The sequence below is a fragment of the Anomaloglossus baeobatrachus genome, chromosome 5 (genome assembly GCF_048569485.1).
Source record: "Anomaloglossus baeobatrachus isolate aAnoBae1 chromosome 5, aAnoBae1.hap1, whole genome shotgun sequence".
Taxonomy (NCBI): domain Eukaryota; kingdom Metazoa; phylum Chordata; class Amphibia; order Anura; family Aromobatidae; genus Anomaloglossus; species Anomaloglossus baeobatrachus.
Genome location: NC_134357.1, coordinates 316224569 through 316240003, shown reverse-complemented (window position 1 = coordinate 316240003; position 15435 = coordinate 316224569). Strand labels below are relative to the sequence as shown.

Below are 15435 nucleotides of genomic sequence, written 5' to 3'. Positions count from 1 at the left end.
TACAAGCCGCACGGCAGTGGCGTCAGCCAACTCCGTTGTTTTGCGTAGGGCCCTGTGGTTGAGACATTGGAAAGCAGATTCTCATTCCAAGAAGTGCTTAACCAATTTGCCTTTTTCTCGTGACCGATTGTTTGGAGAGCGTTTGGATGAAATCATCAAACACTCCAAGGGTAAGGACTCATCCTTACCGCAACACAGACAAAACAGACCCCAACAAAGGAAGGGTCAGTCTGGTTATCGGTCCTTTCGAGGACCGGGCAGGTCCAAATTCACCTCGTCAAAAAAGACTCAAAAGGACCAGAGACGCTCAGATTCTTGGAGGTCTCAGTCACGCCCAAAAAGGGCAGCCGGAGGCCCCGCTGCCAAGACGGCGTCCTCCTGACTTGCGGTCTCCGATTCCCACACCCGCGGTCGGTGGGAGGCTTTCCCACTTTGGCGACATCTGGCTGTCACACGTCAAAGACCGTTGGGTGAGGGATATTCTGTCTCACGGGTACAGGATAGAGTTCAGTTCTCGTCCGCCAACTCGTTTCTTCAGAACTTCTCCCCCACCAGACCGAGCCGATGCTCTGTTGCAGGCGGTGGCCGCTCTAAAAGCGGAAGGAGTGGTGACCTCCGTCCCTCTTCAGGAACAAGGTCACGGTTTTTACTCCAATCTGTTTGTGGTCCCAAAAAAGGACGGATCGTATCGGCCCGTCCTGGATCTAAAGTTGCTCAACAGACACGTAAAAGTCAGGAGGTTCCGGATGGAATCCCTACGCTCCGTCATAGCCTCAATGTCTCAAGGAGATTTTCTGGCATCAATAGATATCAAAGATGCGTATCTCCACGTGCCGATCGCACCAGAGCATCAGCGTTTCCTACGCTTCGTCATACACGACGAACACCTGCAGTTCGTAGCGTTACCTTTCGGTCTGGCAACAGCCCCCCGGGTCTTCACCAAGGTCATGGCAGCAGTAGTAGCTGTTCTGCACTCGCAGGGTCACTCGGTCATCCCGTATCTAGACGACCTGCTTATAAAGGCACCCTCTCAAGAGGCATGCCAACACAGTCTGAAGGTGGCACTAGACACTCTCCAGAGTTTCGGGTGGATTATCAACTTTCCAAAGTCTCATCTAACCCCGACCCAATCTCTGACTTATCTTGGCATGGAGTTTCATACTCTCTCAGCGATAGTGAAGCTTCCACTGGACAAGCAGTGCTCGCTACGGACTGGAGTGCAATCTCTCCTTCAGAGCCAGTCGCACTCACTGAGGCGCCTCATGCATTTCCTAGGAAAGATGGTAGCAGCAATGGAGGCAGTCCCGTTCGCGCAGTTTCATCTGCGCCCTCTACAATGGGACATTCTACGCCAATGGGACGGGAAATCGACGTCCCTCGACAGGACTGTCTCCCTCTCTCAGACTGCCAAGGACTCTCTGCGTTGGTGGCTTCTCCCCACCTCATTGGCACAGGGAAAGTCGTTCCTTCCCCCGTCCTGGGCAGTGGTCACGACGGATGCGAGCCTATCAGGGTGGGGAGCGGTGTATCTCCACCACAGGGCTCAGGGGATGTGGACTCTGGAAGAGTCCACCCTGCAGATCAATGTTCTGGAAATCAGAGCAATCTATCTTGCCCTGCGAGCCTTCCAACAATGGCTGGAAGGCAAGCAGATTCGGATTCAGTCGGACAATTCCACGGCGGTGGCGTACATCAACCACCAAGGGGGAACACGCAGTCGCCAAGCTTTTCAAGAAGTCCATCGGATTTTGACGTGGGTGGAAAGCAGAGCGTCCACCATATCCGCAGTTCACATCCCAGGCGTGGAAAACTGGGAAGCAGACTTTCTCAGTCGCCAGGGCATGGACGCAGGAGAATGGTCCCTTCACCCGGACGTGTTTCAGCAGATCTGTTGCCGCTGGGGGACGCCGGACGTCGATCTGATGGCGTCACGGCACAACAACAAGGTCCCAGTTTTCATGGCACGGTCTCACGATCACCGAGCGCTGGCGGCAGACGCCTTGGTTCAGGATTGGTCGCAATTCCGACTCCCCTATGTGTTCCCACCTCTAGCATTGTTACCCAGAGTTCTCCGGAAAATCAGGTCCGACTGCCATCGAGCCATACTCGTCGCTCCAGATTGGCCAAGAAGGTCGTGGTACCCGGATCTGTGGCATCTCACGGTAGGCCAACCGTGGACACTACCAGACCGTCCAGATTTGCTGTCTCAAGGGCCGTTTTTCCATCTGAATTCTGCGGCCCTGAACCTGACTGTGTGGCCATTGAGTCCTGGATCCTAGCGGCCTCAGGTTTATCTCATGAAGTTGTTGCCACAATGAGACAGGCTAGAAAACCATCCTCAGCTAAGATCTATCACAGAACGTGGAAGATATTCTTAGCGTGGTGCGTGGCTCAAGGGTTTTCTCCCTGGCCATTTGCATTGCCAACTTTTCTTTCCTTCCTGCAGTCTGGGTTGGAAAAAGGTTTGTCGCTTAGCTCTCTTAAGGGTCAAGTCTCCGCGCTATCCGTATTCTTTCAGAAGCGCTTGGCACAGCTTTCTAAAGTACGCACGTTTCTCCAAGGAGTTTGTCATATTGTTCCTCCTTACAGACGGCCATTGGAACCCTGGGATCTGAACAAGGTTCTCATTGCTCTCCAGAAGCCGCCTTTCGAGCCTTTGAAAGAGGTTCCCCTTTCTCGGCTTTCACAAAAGGTAGTTTTTCTTGTGGCGGTCACGTCTCTTCGAAGAGTGTCCGAGCTAGCGGCGTTATCTTGCAAATCTCCCTTCCTGGTGTTTCACCAAGACAAGGTAGTACTGCGTCCAATTCCAGAGTTTTCTCCCAAGGTGGTTTCTTCCTTTCATCTCAATCAGGATATCACTTTACCATCTTTGTGTCCGCATCCAGTTCACCAATTTGAAAAGGGTTTACATCTGTTGGACCTGGTGAGAGCACTCAGGATTTACATTTCTCGCACGGCGGCTCTACGCCGTTCTGATGCGCTCTTTGTCCTAGTCGCTGGTCAGCATAAGGGATCGCAAGCTTCCAAATCCACCCTGGCGCGGTGGATCAAGGAACCAATTCTTCACACATACCGTTCTGCTGGGCTTCCGATTCCATCTGGACTGAAGGCCCATTCTACCAGAGCCGTGGGTGCGTCCTGGGCATTGCGGCATCAGGCTACGGCTCAGCAAGTGTGCCAGGCGGCTACCTGGTCGAGTCTGCACACGTTTACCAAACACTATCAAGTGCATACCTACGCTTCGGCAGATGCCAGCCTAGGTAGACAGGTCCTTCAGGCGGCGGTGGCCCACCTGTAGGAAGAGGCTGTCTGACAGCCCGTTCATGTGGTATCTTTTTACCCACCCAGGGACTGCTTTTGGACGTCCCACTGTCTGGGTCTCCCAATTAGGAGCGAAAAAGAAGAAGGGAATTTTGTTTACTTACCGTAAATTCCTTTTCTTCTAGCTCCAATTGGGAGACCCAGCACCCGCCCTATTTGTTCTTAGGGTTTCGTTTTTCGGGTGCACATGTTGTTCATGTTGTTTCTTAAGTTCTCCGATCTTGTTATCGGATTGAATTTGTTTTTGAAACTGTTATTGGCTTTCCTCCTTCTTGCTTTGGTACTAAAACTGAGGAATCTGTACTCCTACGGGAGGGTGTATAGCCAGAAGGGGAGGGGCCTTACACTTTTAAGTGTAGTTCTTTGTGCGGCCTCCAGAGGGCAGTAGCTATACACCCACTGTCTGGGTCTCCCAATTGGAGCTAGAAGAAAAGGAATTTACGGTAAGTAAACAAAATTCCCTTCTCTCTGCAGGCAGGGGTGCAATCTCTTCTTCGGGGTCAGTCACACCCCTTGAGGCGCCTCATGCACTTCCTGGGGAAGATGGTGGCAGCGATGGAGGCAGTGCCCTTCGCGCAATTCCATCTGCGGCCACTCCAGTGGGACATTCTCCGCAAATGGGACAGGAGGTCGACTTCCCTCGACAGGAACGTCTCTCTTTCCCTTGCAACCAAGACGTCACTTCAGAGGTGGCTCCTTCCCAACTCTCTATCGCAGGGAAAATCCTTCCTACCCCCTACCTGGGCTGTGGTCACCACGGACGCGAGCCTTTCAGGGTGGGGTGCGGTATTTCTCCACCACAGGGCTCAGGGAACCTGGACTCCGATAGTCATCCCTTCAGATCAATATTCTGGAGATAAGGGCAGTGTATCTAGCCCTATTGGCTTTTCATCGGTGGCTGGAGGGCAGGCAGATCCGTATCCAGTCGGACAACGCCACTGCCGTCGCATACATCAACCACCAAGGCGGCACTCGCAGTCGTCAAGCCTTCCAGGAAGTCCAACGGATTCTGCAGTGGGTGGAAGCCACAGCTTCCACCATCTCCGCAGTTCATATCCCGGGCGTAGAAAACTGGGAAGCAGATTTTCTCAGTCGTCAGGGCATGGACGCGGGGGAATGGTCTCTTCACCCAGACTTGTTTCGAGAGATCTGTCGCCGCTGGGGAACGCCGGACGTCGATCTCATGGCGTCACGGCACAACAACAAAGTCCCGGCATTCATGGCCCGGTCTCAAGATCAGAGCTCTGGCGGCGGACGCATTAGTTCAGGATTGGTCGCAGTTTCGACTGCCTTATGTATTTCCTCCTCTGGCGATGCTGCCCAGAGTGCTGCGAAAAATCAGGTCCGACTGTCGTCGCGCCATTCTCATCGCTCCAGATTGGCCGAGGCGGTCGTGGTACCCGGATCTGTGGCATCTCACGGTCGGCCAACCGTGGGCACTACCAGACCGACCAGACTTACTGTCCCAAGGGCCTTTTTTCCATCGGAATTCTGCGGCCCTGAACCTGACTGTGTGGCCATTGAGTCCTGGCTCCTAGCGTCCTCACGGTTATCTCAAGATGTCATTGCCACCATGAGACAGGCCAGGAAACCAACGTCCGCCAAGATCTATCACAGGTCTTGGAGGATCTTCTTATCCTGGTGCTCTGATAATGGTTTTACTCCCTGGCCTTTTGCCTTACCCACTTTTCTTTCATTCCTTCAATCCGGAATGGACAAGGGTTTGTCTCTCGGCTCTCTCAAGGGACAAGTATCGGCGCTATCCGTATTTTTTCAAAAGCGTCTAGCCAGACTTCCGCAGGTCCGCACGTTCCTGCAGGGAGTTTGCCACATAGTCCCACCTTACAAGCGTCCGCTGGAACCCTGGGACCTTAACAGGGTGCTAACGGCTCTTCAGAAGCCACCTTTCGAGCCGCTGCGGGATGTCTCTTTATCACGTCTTTCGCAGAAGGTGGCATTTCTAGTGGCAGTTACATCGCTCCGTAGAGTGTCGGAGCTGGCAGCGCTGTCATGCAAAGCCCCCTTCCTGGTTTTTCACCAGGATAAGGTGGTTCTGCGTCCTGTTCCGGAATTTCTCCCTAAGGTGGTATCCCCTTTTCATCTCAATCAGGATATCTCCTTGCCTTCATTTTGCCCTAATCCAATTCACCAATGTGAAAAGGATTTACACTCATTAGATCTGGTGAGAGCACTCCGGCTCTACGTGTCTCGCACGGCGCCCCTGCGCCGTTCAGATGCGCTCTTTGTCCTTGTCGCTGGCCAGCGTAAGGGTTCGCAGGCTTCCAAGTCAACCTTGGCTCGGTGGATCAAGGAACCGATTCTGGAAGCCTATCGTTCTTCTGGGCTTCCGCTTCCTTCAGGGCTGAAAGCCCATTCTACCAGAGCCGTGGGTGCGTCCTGGGCATTGCGGCACCGGGCGACGGCTCAGCAGGTGTGTCAGGCAGCTACCTGGTCTAGCCTGCACACTTTCACGAAACACTATCAGGTGCATACCTATGCTTCGGCAGACGCCAGTCTAGGTAGGCGAGTCCTTCAGGCGGCGGTTGCCCACCTGTAAGAGGTGGCAATTTCGGCTCTTTTTATCGAGGTATTCTTTTACCCACCCAGGGACTGCTTTTGGATGTCCCAATTGTCTGGGTCTCCCAATGGAGCGACAAAGAAGGGAATTTTGTTTACTTACCGTAAATTCCTTTTCTTCTAGCTCCTATTGGGAGACCCAGCACCCGCCCCTGTTCCCTTCGGGCTGTTTGTTTCTTTTGTGTACACATGTTGTTCATGTTGAATTGTTCTTTTGGTTCATGGTTTTCAGTTCTCCGAACATCCTTCGGATTAAATTTACCTTAGACCAATTTATAAGTTTCCTCCTTCCTGCTTTTGCACCAAAACTGAGGAGCCCGTGATGCCCTGGAGGGTGTATAGGCAGAGGGGAGGGGTTACACTTTTAAAGTGTAATACTTTGTGTGGCCTCCGGAGGCAGAATTGTCTGGGTCTCCCAATAGGAGCTAGAAGAAAAGGAATTTACGGTAAGTAAACAAAATTCCCTTCTTTGCACTTATAGGTGTGCACCTATTTCTGTATTGCTTTGTTTTTGTTATCCATTTGTATCTTTACAGTGATCACACCCTATCCTTTATTCATTCTGGCTGTGCATCTTTAATATTCATTGCATTATGTGTTGGTTTTCAGACATCTCTTAAATTTTGGTTTGCAACTGGAGGTGCGGGCTTCTGTATTAGCCGAGGACTTGCCCTGAAGATGAGTCCCTGGGCTAGGTAAGGGAGTTAAGCTTAGCCATCTTGACATAACTCCATTCAATCTGGAGGAGAATCTAAGTTTTCCCTTTTTTCTTTAGCATGGGGAACTTCATCAGTACAGCTGAGAAGGTCCGTCTACCGGACGACTGCACTATTGGGTACATCATTGAAGGGATGTTGGAAGTAAAAATGCAGCACAGTAATCTGTTCCATTCACACCTAGAAAACTTACACAGTCTTCCACAGAGCTCTTTACTTCAGCAGGTAGGTGGCTTTGTCCTGTTCTAGCATATGCCTGTCATAGACTGCCTTTAGGGTTAGGTAAGTTTCTGGGTATATAGGGAAGATTTTTCTTCATCGTTCCTTATGGGAGACCCAGACCATGGGGTGTATAGCTTCTGCCTCCGGAGGACACACAAAGTACTACACTCAAACGTATAGCTCCTCCCTCCTAGCATATACACCCCCTGGTAGTCAGTCCTAGCCAGTTTCAATGCTTTGTGTTCAGGAGGTCACACACACATGCATTCTTTGATTTTTGATTTTTTTGGATTTCAAAGATTTGGAAGAAAAGCGGGTCCAATCTGGACTCCCGGCATGTCCCTTCTCACCCCACTGTGTCGGCGGTGCTGTTAAGGTTGATTTTACAAGGCTGGAGCCTTCACAGGCCGCGCTCCTTCACCATCCCCTGGGGCTCTGGCTTGAAGTGGGAGCCATCACGGTTCTCACTGCTTTGCAGGAGGCCGGTCTCCATCCGCAGCCCTGTTCAGGATTCTGCCGGACGGAGCGTTTAACCCCCCCCCCCAGGGACATGGCCCTGCGTCTCAAAAGCTAAGTATTGAGACGTTTTTACCACAGAAAGTGGTCTTTCCAGGGGTCCCTTGTACTTTATTTATTGGGGGGAGTGTGTTATATGACTGTGGTAACATTTCCGGCCGGTTCTCCAGTTTTCACTGGAGAACCGCGCCGATGGTGCCTGCACGCTGGCCGCATGTTTAAATCTAGGCCCCAGCTTCGCCTGAGGCCTAGTTTCGGGTTTCACTGCCCCTGCATGTCAGTCATGCAGAGGGACAGTGCGGCTCCGCCCAGCGGCTGTTCAGCACAGGGAACGGACACTCCTCACTGAGGAAAGATTCCCTCCCCTGTATACCTCATTTGCCCGCTCTCAGAGTAGGCCCCGCCCCCTCTCCTCGCTCCGGTCGCCATTTTCTCAGCGTTCTCAATGTCTGCATAGGCACAGAGATACCACATTGTGACAAATGGGGGCCTGGGCTGGGGGACTGGAGGGCACAGAAATGTATGTTAAACGGTCTGGCAAGCCACAACCTCCGGTTTTGCAGCTGCTTATATTCTCTGTTTATATTCTCTGTTTATATTCTCTGTTTATATTCTCTGTTTATATTCTCTGTTTATATTCTCTGTTTATATACCCTGCTGGGGGTCATTCTGGACAGAGCCCCCACTTCTGCAGCATGTCTCACATCAGAGCAAGGCTGCAAGGCTGTTCTTAATATGCACTGCATGTAGACTCGTACTGCCTGTACTGAGCACATAAACACAGTGGTCCCTCAGCCTGGAGGCTCATCAGTGGTCCCTCCAGCTGCTCCGGTGGTGCTGAGCATGCATTAGCCCCCTTCTCAGGGCGCTTCTGCTGCTCCGGCTCGCTCAGCAAAGCTATCAGAGGACTCTTCATCTGGTCTCAGTCCCCGTCCTCCTAAAATGGAGACGCAGGGTCCCCTGTCCTTCCTCGTCCCGCAGCTCTGATTCACGAGCTGACTCACGGGACGAGGAGGATGTCTTTACTGGGGGCTCGGACGCTACTTAATGTACCATTGATCTGTCCAAAGGTGATGCAGATGCTAATGATTTGATTGCGTCCATTATATTTGTACTGGACCTCAATCCGCCTGTATCAGGGGAGTATCCCCCCTCTGGCAGAAAGGCATCAGTATACCTTAAAGAGAACAAGGAGTGTGTTCCTTAACCACTCCAGTTTTCAGCCCACTGGACCAAGCCCAGAGCCTGTCCTGACAGACGCTCCCAAAGCGTGGTTCTGATGACTGTTTCCCCCTTCCACCACAGGTGGTCAAGGAGTGGGCTCATTCACCAAGGGTGGTCCCTCCGGTGTCTAGTATTTCAGCCCGGATAGTTGTATCAGTGGCTGACGGCACCTCTCTAAGGATCCCACTGTACATTAATTCTGTACTGGACCTCAATCCGCCAGTATCAGAGGAGCAACCCTCTCTGGCAAAAAGGCACCAGTTTACCTTGCCTAAGAGAACAAGGAGTGTGTTCCTTAACCACTCCAGTTTTCAGGCCACTGTGACCAAGCCCAGGGTCTGCTCTGGCAAACGCTTCCCAAAGCGTGGTTCTGATGGCAGTTTTCCCTTTCCACCAGAGGTGGTCAAGGAGTGGGCTCATTCACCAAAGGTGGTCCCTCCGGTGTTTAGACTCTCAGCCCGGACCGTTGTATCAGTGGCTGATGGCTCCTCACTTACGGCTTTGCTGTCCGCCAGGTTGTCCTTCTGGCCAAATCTGTATGGAGGCGGCAGGGGCCTCGTTCTCCCCAGCTCTTGCAGCAGTGCGGCTTCAAAGCCATCTCTTCTTCTCTAGAGGAGATGCATTCCCTCACAGGGACTCTTTGCCCGAAATGGTTGCCTTAACTTCCAGACTTCAGTCTTTTCATCCTATGCCATGTCTGCCATGCTGGAGACTCTCACCGCACTGCGGTGGCCTCGGCTAATTTCCTCGCTATCCGCAAGCTCCTGTGGCTTCGGAAGTGGAGGGCGGATGCTTCTAAAGAAGTTCCTTGCTGGGCTACCTTTTTCCTGGGACCAGACTATTCGGGAACAACTGGATGAAATTATTAAGGAAGCTCTTGGCGGGAAGAGTTCTTCCATGCAACAAACCTAAACCAGGAAACCTGTCCAGGGCAGGAATCAGTCGAGGTTTCGTTCTTTTCATTCCTCCATCTGATCGTTCTCTAAGCCCTCGGCCTCGTCCACTGGCTCAGCCAAGGATCGTAAACCCAAATGGCGCACGAGAAGACCGCAGGAGATGCTGCCACTAAGTCAGCCTCCTCCTGGCTATCTGGCCACGCCAGCAACGTCCTTGGTCGGTGGCAGGCTCTCCCACTTTGGCGACGTATGGTTTTAACACGTCTCCGATCAGTGGGTGCGAGATACCATCTCCCATGGCTACAGGATAGAATTCTATCCAGCCCGCCAAACAGATTTTTTCTGCAACTCCCCCCTGCTCCAAGGCTGCCGCCTTCTCACAGGCTGTGGCATTCTTGCAGGCCACTGGAGTAATTGTACCGGTTCCCGACTGGGAACGGTTCTGAGATTTCTGCTTAAATCTATTCCTAGTACCCGAAGAGGGCGATGCCTTCCGACCTGGATCTCAAGCTTCTCAAGCATGTTCAGGTGCTGCATTTTCGCATGGAGTCTCTGCGATCAATCAATGACCCAAGGAGATTCCCTAGCATCCATCGACATCAGAGATGCATATCTGCATGTGCCAATCGCAGTTTCACACCAGCGTTGGCTACGTTTTGCAATCAGAGTGGTCCAATTCGTGGCTCTTCCCTTGGGGTTAGCCACGGCCCCTCGAGTATTCTCAAGGTCGGGGCAGCTGTGATTGCGGTCCTGCACCTCTAGGGGTTGGCAGTGATCCTTTTGTCCTGGACAGCCTTCTAGTCTGGGCTTCATCCAGTGCAAACTGTTAGCGGAGTGCCTCGCTCACTCTCGCCACTCTAACCAATTCGGGTGGTTTGTCATTCTGTCCAAGCCCACTCTGACTTCGACCCAGAAGTTCATATTCCCAGGGACGCAATTCGAGACTCTGTCGGCACTTGTGAAGCTGCCCTTAGTCAAACAGCAGTCCCTCCGCTGGCGGTCGACGTCGTTCCATCAGGCACCTAATACAGGTGCTGGATCAGATGGTGGTGTCAATGGAAGCGATTCCCTTGCCCAGTTCAATCTGCGTCCTCTGCGGCTGGATATTTTCCGCTGTTGGAACAAGCGGACTTCCTCCTTCCACGGGGCGGTGGCTTCGCCACAAACCAGGGGCTCGTTTCAGTGGTGGCTTCGGCCCCTCTGTCTCAGGGACGCTCCTTCCTGGCTCCGTCCCGGGTGATCCTCACCAAGATGCTAGTCTATCCGGCTGGGGAGCAGTATATCTCCACCATGGAGCGCAGGGCACTTGGACTCTGTCCGAATTAGCCCTCTGGATCAACGTGCTGGAAATCAGAGCTGTGTTTCTAGCTCTCTAAGCCTTTCGCCAGCTGTTGGCGGCCAGGCACATTCGAGTCCAGTCAGACAACGCTACAGTATTTGCCTACATCAACCTCCAGGGCGGGACACTCAGCCGCCTGGCAATGTTGGAGGTTCATCGCATTCTTCAGTGGACGGAGGACTCCTAGTCCACCATATCCGCAGCCCACATCCCAGACGTGGAAAACTGGGAGGCAGTTTGTCTCAGCCGTCAAACCGTGGCTCCACGATCCTCAGGTTTTTGCGGCAGACGCACTGGTTCAAGTTTGGTCCCAGCTTCGTCTGTCTTACGTGTTTCACTCTCTAGTTCTTGCCCAGAGTCCTGCGCAAGATCAGAAAGGAGGGCCGTCGGGTCATTCTCATTACTCCAGACTGACCCAGGCAAGCTTGGTACCCTGACCTCCGTCTGTCCGTAGAGATGCCATAGCATCTCCCGGACTGTCCAGACCTTCTCTCACGAGGTCCGTCTTTCCGCCAGAACCTGCGGCTCTCAGATTGACAGCGTGGCGTTTGAGTCATGGATCTTGACGACTTCTGGTATCCCTCCTGAAGTCATCTCCACTATGACTCGAGCTCGGAAGTATCCTTTGGCCTTTTGGCCTTGCCGACCCTCCTGTCCCTTCTACAGTCCGGTCTGCAGCTAGGACTATCCCTCAATTCCCTTAAGGGACAGGTCTCGGCTCTGTCAGTGTTGTGCCAGCGGCGTATCGCCCGGCTGGTCCAGGTGCGCTCCTTCATGCAGGGCGCATCTCACATCATTCCGCCTTACCGGCAGCCTTTGGAGCCCTGGGACCTTAATTCGGTCCTCACGGCTTCCGGAAACCCCCCTTTGAGCCTCTTAGGGAGGTTTCTTTGTTTAGTCTTTCACAGAAAGTGGTCTTTCTAGTGGCCATAACTTCCCTCAAGAGAGTCTCTGTTTTGGCTGCACTCTCTTCGGAGTCCTCCCTTCATCAAGACAAGGTGGTTCTCCGTCCGACTCCGGACTTTCTCCCTAAGGTGGTTGCTGCTTCCACCTTAACCGGGGCATTTTCCCTGCCTTCCTTTTGTCCGGCTCCTGTTCATCGCTTTGAAAGGGCGTTGCATACTCTGGATCTGGTGCGGGCGCTCCAGATCTATGTGTCTCACACCGCTGTTCTTAGGCGGTGCACCTCTCCTTTGTGCTGACCGCTGGTCAGCGTAAGAGCCTCTCGGCATTTAAGCCGACCCTGGCTCGTTGGTTTAGGTCGGCCATTTCCGATACCTACCAGTGTACTCAAGTGCCTCTCCCGCCGGGGATCAAGGCACACTTGACCAGAGCTGTCGGTCCCTCTTAGGCTTTCAGGCCCAGGCTACGGCTCAGCAGGTCTGTCAGACTGCCACTTGGACTAGTCTGCATACCTTTTCGAAGCACTACCAAGTGCATGCTCTTGCTTCGGCAGATGCGAGCTTGGGCAGACGCATCCTTCAGGCGGCTGTCGCCCATTTGTGAAGTTAGGTTTCGCCTACTTCTCAGTTTTTCTATTTATTCCCACCCATGGACTGCTTTAGAACGTCCCATGGTCTGGGTCTCCCATAAGGAACGATGAAGAAAAAGAGAATTTTGTTACTTACCGTAAATTCTTTTTCTTATAGTTCCGACATGGGAGACCCAGCACCCTCCCTGTTGCCTGTTGGCAGGTTTCTTGTTCCGCGTGTTATCACCGGCTGTTGTTGTAGACAGAGGTTCCGGTTGTTCCGGGTTTTGCTCTCTCTACTTGTGGGTGGATGTCCTCCTTCAGCTTTTGCACTAAACTGGCTAGGACTGGCTACCAGGGGGTGTATATGCTAGGAGGGAGGAGCTACACGTTTGAGTGTAGTACTTTGTGTGTCCTCCGGAGGCAAAAGCTATACACCCCATGGTCTGGGTCTCCCATGTCGGAACTATAAGAAAAAGAATTTACGGTAAGTAACAAAATTCTCTTTATATGGCTTCCAAGGGCCCCTCTCCTAACCAGAGTTATGATATGTTTGTTTTTATAATTTTTTTTTTGTTGCTGCTCAAAGTTATTTCACTGATTTACAACAGTGCTTTCTTTAAAAGTGGACAAAGTAGGAAAAACGGAAGTGTCTAGCACTGTCAGTAGGAAGGTTAAAACCTCTGGAATTAGTCTAGGGTATTTAAAACATTAATATTAAGAATGAACAAATGTGTTTTGGATGCAGTACTTGGCTCTTCATCAGGCTCATGTCCTGCTGGCTGTGGTTCCAGGTTTAGATGTAATGTTTTTTGGCGGAAAAACCTGGGAACTAGAGACCGTCCGTCATTATTTACATACAAGGTTATAATTACAACGTATGAATAGCCATATGACCATGTAGAGCAGGTGGCGTCACATCAGGGTTTAAATGGAATAGGAATGTATTTTGAGGGATATGTAATAGTACATTTTGATAGATTAGATATATATATTTTCTCATATCCTTTTCATCTTTATATATAGATATAGATATTTTTTGCATGTTTCATTGTTGCACATGAAGTATCCTAGGAAAGCTCTGTACTCGTTATTAATATAAGTTGGAGAAAAATGATCTCTTCATTGGGGACACAGGAGGCCGTGGTTGTATGCTGCTGACGCAACGCAATAAAAAAAAGTTAGCTCCTTCCCATCAGAATATACCCACCAACTGCCCAAAAGTAAATTTGTTTTTTTATTAGTGTAAGTAGGAGGCAAATATGGGGCTGCTCTCAGCCCCATTTCTAAGTTAGGTTTTTGGGGTTGTTGTGTGTGTTGTTGTTTTTTTTTTTTTTTTTTCTCCCTTCCCAGGACTAGCTGTGGCCTCTGCACCTCCCTGGTTCTCTCTGACTGTCACACTTCTAAATTTAGTCCCCCGCTTCTGCCGGGGCATTCTCCTGCGCCTGGTAGCCCAGCCAATCACACACACTGGCTATTGCTTGCCTTTCCGCCCTCCACTCTTAGCCTATGTGCACACTTTTCTCATCTAGTTTGCAGGAATTTTACACATTTTGACGCCGCTGCCTCTTCATCCTCTTCCTGGCATTTTTCTACAGGCTTGAGCTCTAGCTACAGTCTAGTTTCCACAGACTCTTCAGCCTTCTGCCCTGGACCACTGTACCACACCTCTCCTGCAGTTCTCTGGGGTCACAGGCCTTGGCACTTGTGGGCAGGTTTTCTATCTCCTAGCAACTCTCTCTCCCTGGTACATTTCTTGGTTTTCTATGCCTAATTGCATAGAGACTCTCTCCCATACTCCTGCCATTGTCCTACATTTTGCTTGTTGTTCTTGTAAGAACTTTCCCTTTGATCATACCCCGTCCTTCTGCCTGGTTTGCAACCCAACTACCATAACACCTCCCCAGGAGTCTCTCCCTGCCCCCTCTCCCCCCCCAGGCAGTGTGGAAAATTATGTTGAGTCTTGACCTCTGTAGAAGTCTAGGAAAGCTGTGTTTTTGAGTGCTACATTTCTCGATCGCCACTAGATGTCATGGTAGTGACTGGGAGGAAAATTACTAACATTTATGGATTGGAGTACAATGCATTTTCCTATTGCTTGCACCTTAAAACAACAAATTCCCACAAACACAGGACACAGCACAACCAACAGGACATGTACTGGATCCAAAACGCATTTGTACATTCGTAATATAATTTGAATGTTTCTCTGACGCCTCATTGGGGGACACAGGACCATGGGTGTTATGCTGCCTATCCATAGGAAGACACTAAGTAGATGCAAAAGCATAGCTCCTCCTCTGCAGTATACACCCCCTGGCCGGGCCAGGCAACCTCCGTTTTAGCTTAGTGTCTGTAGGAGGCACATCTTTCAAGGTTTTATTTTTGGAGGACGACTGTTTCCTTTTGGGACCGATCTGCCAATACCATCAACGGGCGGGAACGCGGAGTACTGCCTCCGCGTACCCCCTCCTGCGACACTGGATCCTGGGCTGCATCTCACTGGACGACGGGTCCCACAGACACCGATTTTTTTACAGAGCCCAGGGCAGAAGCACAATTCCTCAGCCCCTCTTTGCAGGCTCTGAGTTGAACATTGCACTGTGTGACCGGACACAGCAGGCTGACTCTGCTATTCCCACTGCCTGGGCTGAGGCAGTGTTTAAGGTTAGATCCCCCCCCTGACTGGTTTCCCAGACAAAGGGAGAAAAGACGGTGAAGTCCCTCGCTGTTTGCAGAGAATCCTGCACAGATAATTTCCCAGTGGTGGGGGAGGGCCCAGAGATCAGGAACTTACACAGTTTATTTGCTTTGTTTATTTGCTTTAGCTGCATGCTCTGATTGCAGTAAAGCCGGCAGAGATTATCCTCCGGAGACCAGCTGTGTGCTGACTGGAGGGAGATGTCACAGAAGCTCCCTTCCCGCCGTTTTTTGCTACCGACAGCAGGGGGGGCACACTGACTTATTCTTGGTGCTCTTTTAGCGCTAAGCCCTGCACCCCGTGGTCGAGATAAGCCCCCCCAGGAAAGCGTGCAAAGATCTCCACAGAGCTTACTCCTGCCTGAGGACGCAGGGCCATCGGCTGATTCTGGTGAGGTACTTGCTTCACTTGTAGCTCTGCTGACCATTGCTCCCCCTCCTGGCATACTCATA

The 15435-nt window shown here is 51.6% G+C and overlaps 1 protein-coding gene across 1 annotated transcript in view; it reads left to right on the top strand.

The window, feature by feature from the left end:
* Positions 1–15435, top strand: part of RFNG (RFNG O-fucosylpeptide 3-beta-N-acetylglucosaminyltransferase) — a 35174-nt gene that overhangs the window by 14752 nt on the left and 4987 nt on the right. Inside the window, exons 6-7 of the mRNA XM_075349731.1 lie at positions 6508–6593; positions 6674–6839. Coding sequence (XP_075205846.1) covers positions 6508–6593; positions 6674–6839 — 252 coding nt within the window. The remainder of the gene's footprint in view (positions 1–6507; positions 6594–6673; positions 6840–15435) is intronic.